This window comes from Chiloscyllium punctatum, chromosome 6 (assembly GCF_047496795.1).
Source record: "Chiloscyllium punctatum isolate Juve2018m chromosome 6, sChiPun1.3, whole genome shotgun sequence".
Taxonomy (NCBI): domain Eukaryota; kingdom Metazoa; phylum Chordata; class Chondrichthyes; order Orectolobiformes; family Hemiscylliidae; genus Chiloscyllium; species Chiloscyllium punctatum.
The window spans coordinates 29,899,852-29,922,633 of record NC_092744.1 but is presented as its reverse complement, the minus strand read 5'-3'; the positions used below and the strand labels follow the sequence as shown (position 1 = coordinate 29,922,633).

At 40.1% G+C, this 22,782-nt stretch overlaps 1 protein-coding gene across 24 annotated transcripts in view; it reads right to left on the bottom strand.

Moving 5' to 3' along the window:
• Positions 1–22,782, bottom strand: part of LOC140478823 (disks large homolog 1) — a 459,945-nt gene that overhangs the window by 395,976 nt on the left and 41,187 nt on the right. The window contains exon 1 of one of the 24 annotated variants that reach the window (XM_072572261.1): positions 11,222–11,394. The exons of 22 other annotated variants lie outside the window; for them this stretch is intronic. In XM_072572261.1, coding sequence (XP_072428362.1) covers positions 11,222–11,260 — 39 coding nt within the window. In that variant the 5' untranslated portion in view covers positions 11,261–11,394. Of the gene's footprint in view, positions 1–6,002; positions 6,209–11,221; positions 11,395–22,782 lie in introns of those variants that run through there. One more of the 24 variants, XM_072572265.1, reaches the window with a different exon arrangement.

Genomic DNA, 22,782 nt, shown 5'->3' with positions numbered 1-22,782 from the left:
GTGGAACCCAACGTCAGCATCAGTAAGCAGTTGGTACTAAGCAGGTACTAATTGAACAGCACTGTTGATGATACCTTCCCTCACTTAACTGATGATCAAAGATAAATTGATGGAGTAGTAATTGACAGGGTTGGAGCTGTCCTGTTATGTGTATACTGGACATACTTGTGAAATTTTCCACACTGTGGTCAGGTAGATACCAATGTTGTAAATGTACTGGAACAGCTTGGCTAGAAGTGCAGCAAGTTTTGGAGCACAAGTCTTCAGTATTATTACCATGATGCTGTCAGGGCCCATAGCCATGGCAGTAACCAGTGCCACCAGCTTTTTCTTGATATCACATGGAGTGAATCAAATTTGCTGAAGGACTTGTATCTGTAACACCAGGGACCACTGGTGGATGTTGAGGTGAATCATCCACTCAGCACTTCTGGCTGAAGATTGTCATGAATGCTTGCTTGGATCCCATTTATTGAGTATATTTCACGACAAATTTACTAATCAAATAAGCATTACAGAGCAAGAGGCAGCCATTCGGCTCATTGGGCTCTTCAAACAAGCATTACCTCATGCCAGTTTCCTGCTTTGCACATCAGTTCTATTTTAATAATCATCCAACGCATTCTTGTAAACCTCAACTGTGCCTCTCTCCACCACAGAGTGCTGAACCATCTTCAGCTGCTTCATTAAGGACTATCCATCAAGATCAGAAGTGAAGATGTTCACTGATGATCATACAATGTTCAACACCATTCATAACTCTTCAGATACTCATGCAGTCAATGTTCAAATACAACAACACTACCTGTATAATATCCAGACTTGGCCTGACAAGTAACATTCACAGGACACAAGTGCCAGGGAATGACCATCTTCAATAGGAGACAATTCAATCACCAGCCCTTTGACATTCAAGGTATTACCATCACTGAATCCCCCATTATCAACATCCTTAGGGGTGACCATTGACCAGAAACTCAACTAAACTTGCCATACTCTCCTGCTCATCAGATGCTGCCTGACCTGCTGTGCTTTTCCAGCACCAAACTTTGACATACATAAACAGTGACTACAAGAGCAGGTCAGAGGCTAGAAATACTGCAGTAACTCAGCTCCTGACTCCCCAGTGCCTGCTCACCATCTGCAAGGCGCAAGACAGGAATGTGTTGAAATACTCCCTCCTTGCCTGGATGAGTGCAGCCCCAACAACACTCAAAAAGCTTGACACCACCCAGGACAAAACAGGTCATTTCATTGGCACCACATCCACAAGAATGCGCTACCTCCACCACTGACACTCAGTACTCACTGCTGCAACTATCTACATGATGCACTGCAGAAATTCTCCAAATATCCTTAGATAGCACTTTCTACATCCACAACGATATCCATCTTGAAGAACAAGAGCAGCAGATACATGGAACATCATCTGCAAGTTCCCCTCCAAATCACTTACCATCCTGACTTGGAAATATATCACCATTCCTTAACTGTCACTGGGTTAAATTCCTGGAATTCCCTCCCTAAGGGCATTGTGAGTCAACCTACAGCAGGTGGACTGCAGCAGTTCCACCACCACCTTCTCAAGTGGGAACAATGGCCTAATGGTATTATTGCTGAACTAAACAATCCAGAGGCCCAGGTAATGTGCTGGGGAACAGAGTTCAAACTCCATAATGGTAGATGGTGGAAACTGAATTCTCTAAAACATCTGGAATTAAAAAAGTCTAATGATGACCATAAAACTTTTGCCAGTTGTCAGAAAAAACCCCATCTGGTTCACTAATGCCCTTCAGGGTAGGAAATTGCTGTCCTTGCCTACATGTGACTCCAGACCCATACCAAATGTTGCTGACTCAACAGTCCTCAGGGCGGTTAGGAATGGGCAATGAATGCTGGTCTTGCCAGAGATGCCCACATGTTGCGAATTAGTTAGAACAAACAAAAAACTAGGGATGGACAATAAACACTGACTAGCCAGTGACACCCACATCCCACGAATGAGTTTTAAAACAACTTTCAGGCAGTGCATCGCATACCATAACTAATTTCTAAGCAAAAAAGGTTTTCTCACATTTTATTGCTCCTTTTGTGAATCGCTATAAATCTGTACTCTCTGGCTCTCTCTCGAGCAGGAACAGTCTCTGCCCATCTACTCTATCCAGCCCATTCACTGTTTTGAAAACCTGGATCAGATCATCTATTAGCCTCCTTCTCTCCAAAGGAAGACAGCCCCAACTATTTCATTTCTACAATCAAATGGAAATTTTTCATTCCTGGAAGCTTCTTGTAAATCACTTCTGTACTCCCTCCAATGCGCGCACAGTCTTCCTACATTGTGACATCCAGAACTATATATAATAGTCCAGCTGAGATTGAGTGAGTGTCTTTTACATATTCAATATCACCTCTTTGTTGTTGTACTCTATGCACCTATTAAAATACTGCTTTCATTTCAATGTTGTTAAAATACAATTCTGCAAAGGGATGAAGTACATGACTTCTCCCTCTGCTCGCTGCATCCTGCATAATTTTCTAATGGAGGACTTGAAATTATCCAATAGTGGCCTCTAGAGCTGGAAATCACAGTTGAGCTGCAAAATTGATACTCAAATTCCTTTTGAGTAGGAATACTTTGGCTAACTGTCAAAGGAAAGTTTATGTCAGTGCATTAGACTGAGAGGCTGCATTTAAAAAGATGCAACTCGCAACTCAAATGCAACATCATTTAAGTAAAGTGTAAGGATTCTATAAAACAATTCAGCCTTTGAGCACAAAAGAAACATTGGTAGACAAATCTTGGCTTTGAAGCATTTCTTTTAACAGATTTTAAACTATTCCAGAAAGGCAGATGGATGGTTATTTTCATCACTGCAACAGATTAACCACAAATTCCTGATGACAGAAGCCTCTTTCCACTCAATGATTTGCTTAATCCCAATGATATAATGGAAACAAAATAGGATTATGCTTTCACTCCTACTGACAGTTTAAGCCCAAATCATTCAATAATTATAAACTTTGATAAGCTGAACAAGTGCTCAACATTAACCACTCAGTTACCTTGGAAAACCACAACAGATCAGATCGGAGTGTTTTCGTCAAGCCTTTCAAGATGAAGGATCTCATTTCTGGTTGCAAAGATTGAATTGTACTCATGTTACATCATTAGAACTTTTCCACAAAATCCCAACAATGGGTTTTCTTAAAAATAAATACACAAGAGAATCTTATGGCCAATATCTAACTTCTGCTGCGATCACAATGAAAACCTTTCCTTAACCCCATCCCTTCCTCAATCAATATGACTGGGCTGAAATTCAGTATGGAATAACAACCTGTACTTTGGAAAAAGAAAGAAAAAAAAAACTAGTCCTTCCAATCAGATTTGCTGCATAAATAAACAAAACTGAAATGGTTCCAATGTCATAAATAGCAATCTATATGTCTGTGGTAATAATAACCTATCCATTACCTTTCTTAACATGTATTCAAGTCTTTGGCACAATTGACCATGCCATCCTTCTCAAATGCCACTCCTCGACTATTCTGCTGCATGGAATTTCCCTTTATCTGTGACATTCCAAGCTATCGAGATATACACAGAAAATAAAGTTAAATTATGTCTTAAACCATTTCCCCATCACTATTTTTGGAATCCTTGTAGATCTTGGCTCAGATTTCTTTTTCCCAAAATTGTCCTCCAATTTCTCTTCTCCATGTGGCCTCTTTGCAACAACATCCAAAAGTCAGACACATTCTAAATGTATGCAGACAACACCCAGCTCTCCCTCAACACCACTTCAATCATCAAGCTCTCCACTGTCTGATTTTTCACAAGCCTATTGATATTTGGGACTGGGTGGGCAAAAGAATTCCTCCAGCTGAATACTGGGGAGAATCAAACCACATTATCATCAGTTTATATTACAAACTGTAACGCAAGGCCACTGACTTCAATCATCTCCTTTGCAGCCAAAATCAAACTAGATTGTTCAAAACCTTAGGGCCATATTTGACCCAAAGATGTCTGATCACAGTTGTACACCATAAACTACCTTACTTTGGATTCTGCTCCTGCTTTAACTCCTCTGCTGTTGAAACATGAATAGACTTTCATTATTTCTAGATTGTACTGTTCCAATACTTTATTGGCCAGTATCCATCTTCCACCCATATATAAACTCGACCAAAGCTCCACTGCTCTTATCTCAAACCTTTAGTATCATTCAGACATTAAACCTGCCAATCCAGAAATAATGATGTCAACAAGCACTGGGGTAAAATGTCTCATTTTTGTTTTCATGCCCTTGCCCTTTTTATCACTTGATTGCCTGCAGCTCAGCAACACAAAACTCGATGTTGAGCAACCACAATTTCCTGTTCTTTCAGCTCTGGAATTTTGTCTCAAAATTCCACCCCTCTACCACTCTACCATTAAAATGCCCCTTGAAACCAACCCCAAGACAAACTTTTTGTCAACTGCCCGAATGATACATAAATGCGAGATTTTACTAATTCCTATGAAGTTCCTTGGGATACTTTACCACATTAAAGATGCTATGTAAAAACAAAATTGGTATAAGGACAGTTCAAATGGCACATCACCTTTTGAACATCGCACCAGCATTGACTTAGCATTTCTGTATTCTTTGCATTTTTTTTAGGACATGGTCTTTCATATTCCGTATGGTTTCAAATCAAGGTCATAATGAATGCAAAGAACAAATAGGATGCTAACTGTAAAGGTTTAACTTCAATAGTGGTGGTAAGTTATCAAGTTTACTGAAGCATGAAATGACATAAGTTATGTCAATGCAAACTATTCATTTAAGTCAATGCAGGGGACCAAGGAAACACTATTAAATATGTAAGGGGCATAATTTAAAACAAAATTAAGAAATATTTTGTGGAATTTATTTCCTTTTTGACTCAAAAGTATAAAGCATACAAATTGTAAATGCAAAAAATAATAAATTGAAGAAACAGAATTTAAAATTGCAAAATTCTCAAAAAAGCTGTATGAACATTGAAAGTAATATTTTTATCTTATGAAGTTGACAGATCCCTTTCAGAGAGCAATTTTACATTAAAAGCTCTTTGATATTCTCATCTAACAAATGAATGATCAATAAAAGCAATGCTATTTCAAAGAAACAAAACAAACATTACTGAGGAGCTTTTTTGGTCAGTTTCCATGGACATTGCAATATAAAAGCAACACTCAATTCTACCTTTATGCACCAAGGTAAAGAAACCGTTCCACCCCCACATATCAGCAATGAACTGCTTCTGACATGCTTTAAGACTCGTTTGCACAGGAACATGTACCAGCCTCACATACACCAGACTATTTACAGAAATGTCTCACCTTATTTCAACAGTACTGAAAATTTAGGTTTTATCGCACATCTACATTGTGGTTTAATTCAAGCAGCTATATTAAATGTATTCATTTCACTTAAAAACTAATTACTTACTTTTAAAGAATGAAACATGAATTTTAATAAACCGCCCAATTCATTTCAGTAATCAAGACGCAAGTGCACCCATGTTTCATAAAGCTAAATTGTCAGGTAATTCAGGTTAAGTATTTGAAGCTAAAATAGATAATCCACACGGGTGCATAAAGACTGGCATAATTAGAGATCTAATGGGGTTGCTTTTCTGCACATGCACATCAATGGTCAAGGAAATTGAAACTCAATATGGTCTTTCTCAAGTTTTCCCAATGTAACCATTGCAAAATTAACAGCTGACAAACAGGTGGTAACTAAAGCCACAACAGTTCTAAGCTGATGGCATTGGGGAGGGGGATGAGGGAAGAGAACAGATTCAGAAGAAAATCAAATAGCTGTAGCCAAATTAAAATAAATAACTCATTTGAAAATCCGGTACAATATCTATCCAACCACACAGAAGAAAGCACACAAGACAAGGAATTTAAATACAAGCAATTTTACATGTTAATTCAACACAATCAATTCACAGAAAATGCTTACCTTTGTTGTTACAATACAAAGACAGTCCATCCTTTGTGCATATCTAATGCATTAAAAAACTCAACAGTTTATTCATTTAAATTTTCAATGACCCCAAGGAATACTAGGAGATTTTAGGGAAAGATTGAGAAATAAAAATCCAATGGAGATTAAAAAGACCAAACTTGCAGCAGGTACTGTTCCTGTAAATTGAGGACACAAGCCGAAGCATACATGGCTGTTTGTTCGTTCCTTAGCAGCACTGTATATAAAAGGCTTCAAAACCCATACACTTGACGCTGTAGTTATCCCAATCTAGAGTTAAAATTTATACAGCAGCAGCAGAGAATTGCGGAGGAGACATGAGTTATCAGCAATGGTTAGCAACCACAACTCCCACTTCATTAACCCACTCAAATCCATCCACCTAGTCACAGTACAGATCTGTCTTCCAAACAGCTCAGTGAAAAGCTTTATCTGCTTCATGCATTGATCCCAGTTAGCACCCTCGGATGCAGGGAGAATGAACTGAGTGATAAACTGATTCAAGTTTTAGCTGTCTGCAAAATAATTAACTCCCATTCAATGGAACATTCCATAGGGGTTTTAAAAGCAGCAATGGGGAAGACTTAAAACTAAAGATTGTAACTGAGTCGGTAAGAAAAAGAAAATGAAAATTTGGCACCTAAAAAGTCAGACCTATTTAAAAGATGATTGGCTAACAGTACAGACTCTACATATGGCAGCTGCTGTGTGTCACAACACCTCTCCTAGTGGCAGCACAGTGACTGCCATCAACTCCAGATAGGATGGCTAGCCTCCTTCATTAAGAAATAACAAGTGTAACACAAAAAAAAATTATACACCACAAACTGAAACCATGTGAAGCAATGCTTTAAGCAAATTGCCAATGGAAAACCTGTAGTTGGAATCATTTTAAAAAATAAAGTCAGTTCTGTAAGCACAACACATTTAAGTGTAATTGAAAATGGACTGGTACAAAAGATTCTTTTGATGACCAAAGACCTGCATTTTAAATGATGCGGAGGTGTTGGATTGTGATGGACAAGATCAGAAGTCACACAACACCAGGAATGTAGTCCAACCGGTTTATTTGAAATCAGAAGCTTTTGGAGTGCTGGTAAAGTTACAGTACAGGATAAAAGCAGGACATCTGAAGTTGGGGTGTACATATCCTACTTAGGGCTCTCATTTACAAGGCGGTGGTACGGCATGAAGAAGCAGCACTTGATTTAAAAAGTTTGTTGCGATATTTAGATGCCTTAAGAAAACATTATAAATTCATTGTTAGGAATCAGAGACACTTTCCCCCTAAGTAATCAAGGTAGTCAGAAATTCTGTAATAATATAATTCACAACTACAGGAGACCTAGGTAAGGGTCCCACCTGCTCCAAAAGTATGCAATAATGCCTCTGAACAGGTTGAAAACAAAATAACTAAAATTCACATACAGCAAAAAAAAATGAAACAATATCCCAGTGAATATGCCAAGTATATATCATAACCTCAAATTTCTGACAATCCTATTTGTGTAGCACAGAGTCACTGAAACAAAACTATCTAAACTTTTGCCTTAAAACCACATGGAGCTATTAATTTGTATGACAGCAGTCAACTTATTTGTCTGTCCTGACCAGTTCAACTTAGGTGCACTGTCAGTTTGATGTAGTCTCTTCAGTGGATAAAATCTAAAACATATCAATGAAGCAGCACTGCTAAATTCAAACAAACATAAATCTAGCAGCTCAGAGTGACCAGAAATTCAAAATGGTGGTGGTGATGGCGGCAGGGGGTCTGTGTGTGTGGATGTGTGTGAGAGATATAAAGTGAAAAGCACAACATGGTTAAACACAAACCTTATTCTTCAGTCTAATACAATATTTAATTATGCAATTATATTTTAATTTAGCAATTAATTAAAAATAATAGTTTTGCAAAATTGACAATACATTTCACATTTTCAAGTTCAGTGCACCAGGCTCCATGACACAAACAAGGAACATATCAAGGCAAAAAATTTGATCTCCCTGATCTCAAAACTAGAATTTGATACATAAGACATCTTGAAGCTCAAGTTAAAGCTTGGTCATTCAGCATATTCAATGCACAGGTAGACAGATTTCTGATCATTAATGGAATCAAGAGTTAGTGAGGCAAGACAGGAAAGTGGAGCTGAGGATTATTATATCAGTCATGGTCTCCTTGAATGGGGAGTAGAGTTAATGAGCTGAATACCCTACTTCTACATCTACGGTCTTATATGCCAGAAATATCTCAACATGCCTACATAACAAAAAACTACTGTCACACAGATGACATGCCAAGAGTTGGCCTAACAGATTACACCAATTGGCACAGTTCTAACTTCTGATGATAAAATTCCTTTAGATTGAATATAAATGAAAGAAAGGTTTCTATCACAAATCAAAAAAAAATCAAACTGCATAACAGAAGCAACTGAAGGATAGATACAAAACATTGACATTGACCCAGGTGAAGCAAACTATAAAATGTATCAGTCCCTACACCAAATCTCAGGCAGATATTTCTTAAAGATCATTCAGACATCAGTGGGAAGTGACTGCAGAATAGCTTACACAGCAGATCAATTTAAAAACCAAATCGAGCAAGAATTATTTCAAAGAGAAGAAAAGAAGCAACACAGCGTTTTGAATATTTTCAGCCACAGAATGAGAACGAGGTGGTCAACATTAAGAGGCTACAAAGTCAGTGACAAATGGTATTTGAAATTAAACTTTACAAAGCAAAACACTAACCCAAAGATTCTTATTTTGTTCTAGAATTTAAAAGCATCACAATTGAGTTCTGTGTAGATTACTTAGTCTACAACTCTCAATTATACTGATTTGAAATGGTTGCAAACTAGTGATATAGCTTTTAAAAATACATTCAAAGAATTCTTTGGCAAATCAGATTTTGTTCGACTCATTTAAGAGATGCTGGTATTCCAGCATTTATCATCCATCCCCAATTATTCAAAAAGCAGTTAAGAGTCAAACACATTGTGGATCTGGAGTCACATGCAAGTTAAACAAGGGAAACAGAGCAGATTTCCTTGAAGGACATTAATGTACCAGACAGACATTGGTTACATGGTCAACATTAGATCAACATTTAAATTCCTAATTTTAACCAGGTCACCAGAACATTAACCTGAACCTCAGGACTACTGTTAAGAGCGTGGTGCTGGAAAAGCACAGCAGGTCTTTCAGCATCTGAAGAGCAGGGAATCGATGTTTTGAGCAAAGCACTTCTTCAGGAAGAGCCCAAAAGTCCCCTTTTGCCAGAAATGTTGATTCTCCTGCTCAGTGGATGCTGCCTGATCTGCTGTGCTTTTCCAGTACCACACTTTTGATTCTAATCTCCAGCATCTGCAGTCTTCACTTACACCTCATGATTACTAGCCCAGTAACAATGCTACTACCCCACTGCCATCCCTCAAAGTAATTCTGCTGCAGAACAGCTTGACCTCATTACAATTAAGACAACACAACAACTTGTACATTCAATGCTTTTCCTTGTATGTTCCTCAAAAAGAAACTACTTCGGACAAAATCACTACCAAAAATTCAAGGAAAGGATAGTCATAAAGAGAAATGTATTAAACTACAATAATGGTAAATCATGTTATAGACCCTTGTTCAATTCAGTTAGACAATTCTGTTTGCACATGGATGATCCACTCAGTGATAAAGGCGCCTTCAATATATTATTCAAGAAGGTGAACTGCAACTTTTGTCTGCACTGAATTACCCACAATAAAATGAAGTATGTCTTCCTGTAGTACACAATCCAGGATATTTGTCACTTATCAGACTAAATTTATTCTATTAAGTTCAACACTGAAGGAAACAAGTGTCACTGCAAATTGAGAAGGTGCACTTCAGGTTTTTTTTAACAAAAAGCACAATAGAATTCCAAATAATGTCTTCTTACAGCAGTTACACATCCCAAGGGAAAGATAATTCAAACTCTTCCAAAGACAACAGACGGCAAGTCAAAACAGAAACTCCAACCTTTCCTCCATCTCCCACATGAAATACATGGTCTTGCTATTCAGTTCCTTTCCTCTAAAGGAGAGTTAATATCAGAACTTCAACAATTGGACATAAAACAGCCATCCATCATTCCACAGTACTTGCCAGAGAGCATCAAAATGCTTAATCAGTACGAGTTCAACTGTGCAATGTAATGTTGGTCTTTATAAGTAAAAATTAAAATTAAGAACATTGGTACAAATCAGCCTTTTATTTTGGGTAGGGGTTGAGAAGCAAACCAGTAGAAGTGAAGTTAAGCTTGCTTACCTTGTCACCTACAGCTAAATATCACATCATTTTAGGCTACCAACACAAATTATTTTAGAAGACTTCGGTTATTGAGTTTGTGTAAACACCAAGCAATTTTTACTCTTGTTGTTCATAAATGCACAACATTAAGCTCTCAAATTCTTTTCATTAAGATACAAATGTAGACAGAATAACAACACATTATGAATGAATAGTGACCTTGAATCTAGAATAACAGTCCTGTAACTGAGGGATGCTGAATGCATGTAGGATACTTCCACGATGTTAAGGGTTATGTAGCCTCTGTGAATCTCATTCAGTAAAATTAGACCAGTACAGGAATCTGACTTTGTGGATAAAAGTACCTATAGCCAGGTTAACAAAGTTGTGGGTCCTGAGTTTTTGAAAATCAATTTTGTCTGCAAAAATTGTGAATTTAGCAAGGTGACAAATGGTGAGCATGACGCAAGTCGCATTATCAAGACACAAGAGACTAAAGGCAGACATGAGATATGACTAACAAATTTCACCTGAGGCATATACCTTTGAGAAATAATATTTTATTCATGTGTACAGAATATACTCAAATGCACATCATAGAATTCAGATTTTTCCCTTATATCAGTCAAGCAAGTCAACTACACAAAACATTTTTGGTATAAAATTGATCAGCAAACACTATAGGTATATAATGGTTCGATTGGACTTGCACAAAACATTGGATTAAATGGAAATAAGACTTCACAGGTTTACGAAGGACTGGTTACTTAACATCTTTAGATTTTTATGCAACGTTTCACAACATTGAAAACTTTATCTGTGTCTGTGTTGTGACTGATTTTGTAATACTTTAGAACAACATGATCTGCTCACTTTAGTAATTGCTTGTTCTCAGCAATATCACTACATACCTTGATAAGAAACTGATGTGAAGGATTCTTGAATACCATAGATGTGCGGCCAACCTCATTACAGAGAGGCTTAAAAGAAGCTAACCTGTAGCCCAATACAAAAGGGCATTTTTGTAGGGGGCGGAAGGAGGAAGGTTGGGCCTCAGAAACAGTGCGCGAGAGAGAGCGCACGAGAGCGAGAGACAGTGCGCGAGCAAGAGAGAGAGGAGTGCGAGAGAGAGAGTGCGAGAGCGCGCGAGAGAGCGAGAGCGAGAGCGCGCGCGCGGAGAGGGAGAGCGAGAGAGAGAGAGAGTGCGAGAGCGCGCGAGAGGGTGCGAGAGAGAGCGCGAGAGAGAGAGAGAGAGAGACAGAGAGCGCGCGAGGGAGAGCGGGAGGGAGAGAGCGGGAGGGAGAGAGCGGGAGGGAGGGAGAGCGGGAGGAAGAGCGGGCGCGAGGGAGAGCGGGAGGGAAAGAGCGGGCGCGAGGGAGAGCGGGAGGGAGAGAGCGCGCGCGAGGGGGAGAGCGGGCGCGAGGGAGAGCGGGAGGGAGAGAGCGCGCGCGAGAGAGAGCGGGAGGGAGAGAGCGCGCGCGAGGGAGAGCGGGAGGGAGAGAGCGCGCGAGGGAGAGAGCGGGCGCGAGGGAGAGCGGGAGGGAGAGAGCGGGCGCGAGGGAGAGAGAGCGGGAGGGAGAGCTGGAGGGAGAGCGGGCGCGAGGGAGAGCGGGAGGGAGAGAGCGGGCGCGAGGGAGAGCGGGAGGGAGAGAGCGCGCGAGAGAGAGAGCAAGAGAGAGAGGGGGGGGGGAAGAAAGAGAGCGGGGGCGCGCGCGCGGTGGGGGGGGGAAGGAAAAGAGAGGGCACGCACACGGGGGGGGGGTAGAGGGCAGAGAGGGTGCACACGCGCGGAGGAGAGCGGGAGGGAGAGCGTGTGAGCGCGCGAGAGCGAGAGAGAGCGCGCGAGAGCGAGAGAGAGCGCGCGAGAGCGAGAGCGAGAGAGAGCGCGAGAGCGAGAGAGAGCGCGCGAGAGCGAGAGAGCGAGCGCGCGCGAGAGAGAGAGCGAGCGCGCGCGAGAGAGAGCGCGCGCGAGAGAAAGAGAGCGCGAGAGAGAGAGCGCGCGAGAGAGAGAGCGCGCGAGAGAGAGAGCGCGCGAGAGAGAGAGAGAGAGACAGAGAGCGCGCGAGGGAGAGCGGGAGGGAGAGAGCGCGAGGGAGAGAGCGCGAGGGAGAGAGAGCGGGAGGGAGGGAGAGCGGGAGGAAGAGCGGGCGCGAGGGAGAGCGGGAGGGAAAGAGCGGGCGCGAGGGAGAGCGGGAGGGAGAGAGCGCGCGCGAGAGAGAGCGGGAGGGAGAGAGCGCGCGCGAGGGAGAGCGGGAGGGAGAGAGCGCGCGAGGGAGAGAGCGGGCGCGAGGGAGAGCGGGAGGGAGAGAGCGGGCGCGAGGGAGAGAGAGCGGGAGGGAGAGCTGGAGGGAGAGCGGGCGCGAGGGAGAGCGGGAGGGAGAGAGCGCGCGAGGGAGAGAGCGGGCGCGAGGGAGAGCGGGAGGGAGAGAGCGCGCGAGAGAGAGAGCAAGAGAGAGAGCGGGGGGGGAAGAAAGAGAGCGGGGGCGCGCGCGCGGTGGGGGGGGGGAAGGAAAAGAGAGGGCACGCACACGGGGGGGGGGGTAGAGGGCAGAGAGGGTGCACACGCGCGGAGGAGAGCGGGAGGGAGAGCGTGTGAGCGCGCGAGAGCGAGAGAGAGCGCGCGAGAGCGAGAGAGAGCGCGCGCAAGAGCGAGAGAGAGCGCGCGAGCGAGAGCGCGAGAGCGAGAGAGAGCGCGCGAGAGCGAGAGAGCGAAGCGCGCGAGAGAGCGAGCGCGCGCGAGAGAGAGAGCGAGCGCGCGCGAGAGAGAGAGAGAGAGCGCGCGCGAGAGAAAGAGAGCGCGAGAGAGAGAGCGCGCGAGAGAGAGAGAGAGAGAGCGCGAGAGAGAGCGAGAGCGCGCGCTGGAGGGAGAGCGCGCACGAGAGAGGGAGGGCTGAAGGGAGAGTGCGCGCGCGCAGGAGAGAGAGTGGGAGAGACAGCGCGAGCGGGAGAGCACGCGCGAGAGCGCGAGCATTAGAGAGAGCGAGAGCAAGAGCGACTGACAGCGCGCGGGAGGGAGAGGGTGAGAGAGACAGCGCACGAGAGAGCAAGCATGAGAGGGACACACAGCGCGCGCGAGAGAGACAGAGAAAGCACGTGCCCAAGAGAGAGAGAGCAAGCACGAGAGAGAGAGGGAGAGAAAGAGCGAGCATGAGAGAGAGAGCGAGAGCATGAGAGAGAGCGAGAGCATGAGAGAGAGAACAAGAGAGCACATGCGAGAGAGAGAGAACTCGAGAGAGAGAGAGAGAGAGCACGAGAGAGAGACACAGAGAAACAGACAGCACGTGCGCGAGAGAGACAGAAAAAGAGAGACAGCGCATGAGAGAGAGAAAGAGGGAGAGAGAGCACGCGAGAGAGAGCGAGAGCACGGGCGAACGAGAGTGTGCGACAGAGGCACAGAGCAAGCAACAGAGGCACACAGAAAGAGAGAGAGGGAGAGAGACGCAGAAAAAGAGAGAGACACAAAAAAAGAGAGACACAGAAAGGGGGAAGAGAGGGGGAGGAGAGGTTAGACACACACACACACACACACAAAGAGATCTTAAAAAAAGACAGCAGCTGGTTAAAATTAACCTAGCCTTGAATGGCAGAATCTGGCACGGATTTATTTTTTCAACAACAAATTTATTCTGGCTGCATCTGCATTGGATGCCCAGAACTAACTAGGTGCCTTACACAATGTGTGCACAAAATTCATTGTTTCACTTTGGATTATCCATAATACCTCCGATTACTGCAACGACAAGACCAAAGTTAACCTTTCCCACACAAAGCGATAAAGTAATACTGCATCCTATTTACACAAGGGTTTCAGTGAACACTGATGGGCACATAATGAGAGAAAAAAAGAAAGTTCACTGCAAGTTGCTCAACTGCTTCCAAATGGCAAAATCAGAATTCAAAGAGTTTGTAAGCTACTCAACCATTTGGACATTATATAGCAAATAATTCAAGAACCAACATTGAAGGAATAAAAATGTTTTTTAAAAGTTAGAAACTTTGTACCCATTAAATTTATCAATCCAAAATTTTGGATAATAGATGGAAAAGAAATTTGTAGACTAAGCATTCCAAACAGGAAACTTCAGTAGCTTTGAGAAGAAAACCCAATTAAAATGTCTTGATATTTCACAAGACGTGACATGTACATATTGGCACCTGAATGATTCTCTTCTCTGGTTTCAATACTTGTGTACCTATTACCAAAATCGATTCAGGAGCATCATATCCAAGCCTAGCAATTAATCTTGACCAGCTACTTGATTCCATAATTAAAACATGATAAATATCCATCTCCTCTTTTTTTGAACAAATGTATTCTCTTTTACACCATGTTCACTAACACAAACAGAAATAACAGTACACAGTACTAAGGTATCACATCAGTTTTTGGTTCCACAAGGAAATATCCAAGTAGTTCTTTAGCAGCAATAGCTGGTATATTTTTTAACACACATTCAACTCTGAATAAGTGACTTACATGTCTGAACCTAGATAAATATTTTGTGAATTGATTTAAATTCATAAAGAATTTTGTTGATAGTTTAGAGAAATAAAACACTGGTAAGAATGAATTAAAAGTTTTCACCAAGAAAAATCACTGTATAGACCCATCTTTAACATTACAATAATATTGCTTAAATTTGACAAGTTTAAGTAAAAGGTTAAAATCACAGCATATATTTTAAGCATTTGATTTCTGAAATAAGTGCAAAAATGGAAGCATAGTGAATCACTAGAAAATTCACAGTCCAGTTTTGGTGAGACTTGAAAGAAAAAGTGTACTGCAGCTTGCAAGAATTAGCTTCTTTATCCCTCAGTCCTTCTCTCTAGAGATTGATTGCTGGCATGTCAGTAGGAGGTCATCACAAACCGGCTTGATCAATTCTTCTACCAAAAGATGCAATTTACTTATCACGATTCAGTCGGGTGAAGTTGTTAATTGGCTTTTGGAAAAAGTTAACATACATGAGGCTCTCAGAGTGAAGCCACAATATTATCGCAGTGCCAATTTTAAACAAAAAAAATCCTTGTACTATTCCATTTCTCAAAAGAATGGAAGGCAGAAACAATTGTAATGGAATTTTCTCTCATTTTGGACAGAACAAAGGAAAACTAAAGGGAAAGAGAAATGTCAACTGGATTAACTTAAATCTCAGATACACTAAATTGTTCAGTGTGTCATTCCAGCCTGCTCAATCCTTCCAACAGCATGGTAAATTGCAATTAGGATTAGATATTCCCTTAGCTCCCCTTCTCCAAGATTCATCATCCCACCAAATCCCAAATTCTGGTAAAATGCAACTTAGATCTCCAGTTTATGCAGGAGTGGCACTTTAACTCATCAAACTATTCTTCCCATAAGTGCTTACCTTCACAACATTGCCTACATTTCTTCATATCATTTTCCCATTGCTGCTCAAACCCAGGCCTTTAAAGATCATTGGACTTATTTCTCAATTCCTCTTTCTTGCTCATCCAGTTGGAACATAAAACTGTCTAAATATCTGACATACTAAGGTCCAATTGGCCGTCATACCCAATCTTGCTGATTTACCGCAATTCCATACCTCAAGAAATCTGATTTGACAATTTCATCCTCAACCCTAAAAGCTTTTTTATCTCTGCAACATTCTTCACTTTATCCATCATCTGTCTACTCTTGCCACTTCCGAAGGCAATTTCATCACCCATATTTTAAACATTGTAACAAATCATATTTGTGTCACATTTTTAAAGACTATTGAATAAATTAAGACAAAACAATAAGCCAATTGCCAATGTTAGCAAAGCCTCCAAACAGTAAATTACAATTGTTCAACACTCTGGCCCCCACTTTAAGACAACAGGAAAGAAGCCAAATCCCATCTGACACTATTCTTGCCATCACCATGAACTAACCAATAACAAAAGAACATTTGCAAAAATCTCCGTTCACCCACGTACCCTCAGTTCAAAAATGACCTTGTGACCAAAAGGTTTTCCTGGATGCCAAGTTTTACAAGTAAACATTTGCAGTTTCAATCTTGGGTTCAGACCAACCAGCTAGCTACCCCTCTCAAAATCACAGAAGAATTTCCCAAAAGTTATTTGCATAGCAAACACTCCTTGTAAGAGAATTATATCAACAGCTTACATTTATATTGCTCCTTTGGCATAAAAGAACAGCCCAAGGCATTTTACAGGAGCACTATCAAAACAAAAATCGAACAGTAACCCACAAAAGATGACAACAGGGCAGATGACCCTTTCCAATACTTAGGTGGAGAAAATTTCTGCTGATTCAACACTGGATGTTGGACTCCATTAGTTATTCAAAGTTTGGGAGAAGATCATCCATTAGTTATACTCCACAAAATAAAGCAAAATAAAAAGAGTCATCCAGATGTCAAGATGAAATGAGACTGTCAACAATTGCCATACTATATTGGGACAATTTTCCTAATGTTCAGAATTTCTTTCACTTTAGTTCCACCTAGACATTACGGAATAGCTACTGGTTACTGCTATTTATGTTACAAGATTGCAAGGCAGACTACATAAACTGGTGTTAAGCTACTCTCTAACTCAACTTACACAATACATATCCCACCAGGAAACAAGATATTCTATAGGGCAAGAGCGCACACAATCAGCAAGCTAAAGAGTGGTTCTGATTTCTTCCTTTGTATTCACCTTTAGTTTCAACAATTGTATGTATTTCTAGAATGCGGAGTATTGCTTTTTGCGGTGGAGGAAAATAGAATAAAATGTATCAATACTATGGACGACTAGAAGAACCTTTACTGCAAGGTAAACTCTCCATTCTGAATCTGGTTGACCAAAAGGGAAAAAAAGCCCTTCAACTCTGTTTCTTCTCTGGAGGACAGTTGAACTGAAGTCAAAACACAGCATATTACATTCATCCCACTACTACTGTAAATCAGAACCACCGGGATCTTCTGCTGTAACCTGGTCAAGAAAAACATAGAAAGGAAATGTTTTCATGCCTGCGTGACAGTCATATTATTCAGTTCAACTGTTCTAGTGGAATAGCCATTTAAAAATAAATATTGGCTTTATACAAATCTCACTGAATTCTATCATTAAAAAATCATTGGAAAACAATACTGCCTACAAAGGTCATGAATAATAAACTTTTATAGCTGGAACATTTCAAGGTTTGTGTGACCCATCATGTACTAACACTTCATCAGTACAGTTTTATATGGCAGATGGACCTACTATACTTTATAACTGATTCTTGAATTTTCTCAAACTCAATGTTAATCTATATCATGGCTCTTCTCAAGTTCTAGTGATATTAATATTAAAGTCTGCTGCACTCAATATTCAAGCAGGTCAAACAAACAATAGCTTCCCTCAGCCAACAAATGATAAAGGACCAGATCAATACGATGTCAGTCTGTTCCTAAACTTTGATAGTTTGGGCAATAGACAAGAACAAGAATCCTCAGTACACATTTTCAAAGATTTTTTCCAGTGTCTCCACATAAGTAGTCTTAGTTGCTTGCAAGGTGAAAATGCCCAACATTTGATGTCCCTACAAAAAAAGCTATCAAACGTTTTTTGTGGCTATTCCTCACATATTCAGAAAGTATTTTAATTCAGTAAATCCAAATCAAGCGTTTTTACACTAATGAAGTTCAAGAAGTCTCAGTATTATTGAATAAGCTCAGACGACAAAGAAATGAATCGATCATTGGGGACATGAATATCTGGTACGTTGATCTTTGTAGGTAGCAAAGTAATTAGCAAAACATAGATTTTAGATGCCAAAATTGACGATAAAAGTTACGCTGAGCTTTCATGAGCTGTGATTCAGCTAAAAGTAGTAAAACATTTTGGAACCATAATTTATGAAAAATGCCAAGGCCTCAAGAAGATGCAGAAGACATTTACCAGAATGGTTCCAGATATGAAGGAATTTAGCCACAATGTTAGGTTGGACAAGCCGAATCATTCTCCCTGAAGCAGATGAGATTAAGGGGAAAAACCAGAGAGTTATCAGAGATTATGACAAAAACAGTTGTCCTCATCAGCTGGTTGCATCATGACCAGGTCATACTTAAGGTTTTGGGCAATGTAAAAAGGGGGATGAGAAAGAACCCTTTTATGCAAGGAGTCCTTATTTGGAGGGGGTTGGATTCAGATGATCTATGAAAAATCAGATGGGTGTTTCAGAGAAAACAAAGCTGAAGGACAACAGGGCTACAGCAAAGGATTAATGGACTGACTGAACTGCTCTACAGAGTGTCAATGTATTGAATGGTTTCCTTCCATGAAATCATAACTCTAAATATAGAATACTGGAAAAAAAAAACAGATAATACACTTCCAAAACTACTCAGTTATCGGACTTCTTTTAATGACTTGGTCAGGATCAGTCCAGCTCCTGAAGGATGCTCAGGGCAATGTTGCTTCATAAGAATGCATTACTAGTATTTAGAAGAGTCATACAGATCAAAGCAAATATTCAAGTGAGGATGGGTTTCAGATCAAATTATTATTAAAACAATTAATTAAATAACAGTGGAAACACTGCTCAATAGTTTTCTCTAAGGAAGAGGAAGAGAAATGAAAGAGTATAAACTCCAATATGTTCATATCTGTACACACAGATTTTAATCAATTAAGAATATCTTACAAATGAGCAGTGCTTCATAGTTTAAAATGATGCAATCAGTAAATGGTGATTATTTATAAATGCTTCTAATTCTGGCAAAAATGGACTTAATATTCTAGCTACTCCCTATGTCAGTGGGTAAAAGAAATTGCAATTGGGCTTCAATCCACCTGCTGCTTCAAAGCAGCCTCTCTCTTCCATTCATTTTTCCAAAAAGAGATATTTATAAATCAATACAATTATAGAACTTATACTGCTTCAGAACATAAACTTCAAGTGTATGTTTATCTTAAATTATGAATAAGAACAAAATCTGCCACAAACAATTTTTGAAATCTATTGCTCCAGTTCTTTCACAGAATACTCATTTATCTTTTAAAGTCATGCATTTTTAACAATAAAAGAGACAAATCCTTAGAATAAACAGTCTAATATAAAGATTTTAAAAGTTTAGTGAGCACAAATCATGCAATGTCAATTATGGAGAATGAAAAGAAAGATGCAGACATTTGAAATATCACCTGGCACCAAATTCATTCAATTATTACTCTGATCCCAGAACACGAATATATCCTTTATATTGTAACCTGTAGTTGCTTAGAAATTCTATAGCATAAAATAAAAAATTATTTTTGCCTCTGGCTTGGAAAGGAGCAACTGAACTCAAATGGCTATAAGATTTAACCTCCAAGTTTTTTCTCATTCAAACGATATTCCATTCAATTTAAAATGCGTTATTTGAAAAAAATTACACACAAACAGCAAATAATGCTTATCCCCTTTCGCTGTTTGTCACCAATTTGAAATTTTTGTTTTAACATTAAACAAATTTTAAAATGTAAAACTGGACTATCCCTTTAGATATAAAAGTTGAGATTGGAAAGGTACACATCTTAGCAAAGAATGGCATGTTTCATTATTAATATTTAACTGTGTAGAAATTAATGCAGTACCATCATATTTGGTCTAAAATAAGTATTTTTCCACTTAAGAAAATTGGCATCATTTCACATCAAAAGGCACTTTACTTGCCATCTTGTCAACCTGGCTCTCAACCACCTGCAAATGTCAGTGGCGTGCCTTTAGCCAGTTTCCCTCAAGAATGTTATCTAGCTAGAATGGTTCTACAAGCACTCATGCTCTTGCCAACACAGCACTCAGATGAAAGCACACAAGTGACACATGGTGCAGTCCTGAAGAAACTGAATGCAGTTTGCTCTCAGGCATTTCATCACCATGCTAGGCAACATCATCGGTAAGCATCTGATGAAGCACTGATGTTATGTCTCGCTTTCTATGTGTGTATCTTGGTCTGTAATAGACTAAGATACATAAATAGAAAGCGGATCAGAACACCAGCGCTTCACTGGAGGCTCAAATTATGTTACCTAGTATGGTGACGAAACATCAGAACAAACCTACCAAGTCAGCTTACCAACTTACAATCTGAACCTCAACCTGATCTACATATCTTAAAAATTGCAAAGTGAATGCACTTCATATACTTAAGGTGAATTTTAGGAGTTCAATGGAGATGGTGCACCAATGAAAGAATGTTCAGTTGCACAGGGCAGGAGACTGAATTCAACAAGCACACAGTTATAGTGGTTCAATCAGATCAACAACAAATCTTTCGTTGGTGAAATCACAAAACAGACCTTGGCTGGATACCACCTAGAGAGGGGGGGAAAAAACCAAAAGGAGAAAGAAAGAATAACCTTCAACAATGATGCTACCTATGCAAAGAAAAATATCTCTTTCTGGTACAAAATAAAGGGGGAAAGAAAGTTGCCTTATAAACTACAAGGTACAAACTTAGCTAAAGGGCAGATTTAGCTATATCAATAGATTAAGAAAAAAAATCATCTAGCAACTTTTAATTGAACAAAAATGGCTTTGGAATAATTTGGCAACAGGTATAGCTTCTCTCCATTGTGGGAATAATAAATCAAGTTCTTGGGTTTCACACTTTACAACCATAGCCCATTTGAAGATTTGGACATGACGAACAAGTAAACTAATTTTTATTAAAGCTTATGAACTAGAGCTAAGTGCATGGGTTCTTATCTATTTCAGTAGCCTCATGAGCTGTACCTTACCAAAAGCCTTTTTGAAATCCAAATATATTGTATCTACACATTCCCCTTTATCTATCATGCTTGTTACCTTAGAGAATTCTAATAAAAATCATGATTTCCCCTTCAAATTGCCATGTTAACGCTCAATTACATTAGTATTTACTTCTTTATAATAGACTCCTTTAGCCTCATTAGTGTCCCAAGTACATTTAAGTAGTATTGAATTTATTTCATCTCCCCCTTTGGTTCTTTGTTTAGTATTTTTAATACTATTAGCACTGTCTTGCATATAATCCATGTAGAAACAAGTTGTTAAGTTCTTTTTAATCACAAAGTATATTAGACCTATGGAACAAACTACTAGCTTATGCAATAAATACAGATGTTCTGCATACTATGAAGGAGAGCTGGACCAGTTTCTGACTGAGGCAGAGATCACAAAATGGTAGGTGAAACTATATTTATATTGCCTGGTAACAAGGTGTTATGGACTATTTTGCACCACTGTCGGGCAGCATGGGGTTGTAAGGAGGTATTTTCCCCAATTGCTTTTGAAAAATATATAAAGGGCGTCTTGTGCTCCCAAGAGAATGTACTGCTATTAATTAGTGAAATGTTGGTCAATCTTAATATTTGAAGCTTCATGACTTTGCAGAGTAGGGATGACGTAGATTACCTTTCCTCAGCCTGTATTTTCAAACGTTGCAAAAATGACGTGGCTAAGACAACTAGCCATTGCTCACTTGCATAAGGAGGAAATATTTTCAGTAGTCATTACAAACTGATAGCTGCAACTAACAAATCTGATATCCACTTCCAAAATTTAATTTCCAAAACTGTACATCCACATTTAAAAACATAAAATAGGAGCCAATCTTCCTTTCCAGTCTGCTCCAGTATTCAATATTACAATGCTGATTATTCAACTTATCCCCATTTTCTCCCCATACTCTTGGATCCCTTTAACCCCCAAGAATGAGGCAGAACTGAATAAAAATACTCAATAGTCTGGCCTTGACGCTTTCTTTGGTTCACCACCGTCTGGGTAAAGAAATTTCTTTTCATCTCTTTCCTAAATGCCACGCCTCTCTCCTTAAACTGCGAAAGCTAGTTTTGAACTCCCAGACATCACAAGCATCCTTCCCGAGTCTATCTTGTCTAATGCTGCTAAAATTTTACAGGTTTCTTTTTTAAGATTTTCCCTCATTATTCTAAACTCCAGTGAATATAGTTTAACTGAATTTTATGTCAATCATATGTCAATTCTACCTGGAATCAGTCTGGTAAAGCTTTATTGCACTCCCTTCATAACCAGGACATCCTTCCTCAGATATGGAGATCAAAATTGCACACAATACTCCTTAGTCTCACCAAGGCCCACTGCGATTGCAGCAAGACATCCTGGCTCCTGTATTTAAATCCTCTCATCACAAACTTAGACATAACATTTGCCTTAAAAACTGCAGCTGCGGGAAACAAAAACAGAAATTGCTGGAGAAACAAGCAGATCCACAGCATCTGTAGACAGAAAGCAAAGTCAATGCTTTAATTCCAGTTACCCTTCTTTAGGACTGATGTTGACTCTGCTTTCTCTCCACAGATGCCAACAGACCAGCTGAGCTTTTCCACCAATTTGTTTGCGCTAGCATTTGATGTCTTTATCACCTGCTGCGTCAGCACGCTTACTTTTTGCGACTAGTACACAAGGACACTCAGGCTTCGTTCATCGCTCCTTTCCCAATCTATTGTCAGTTAATAATGTGCCTTCCTG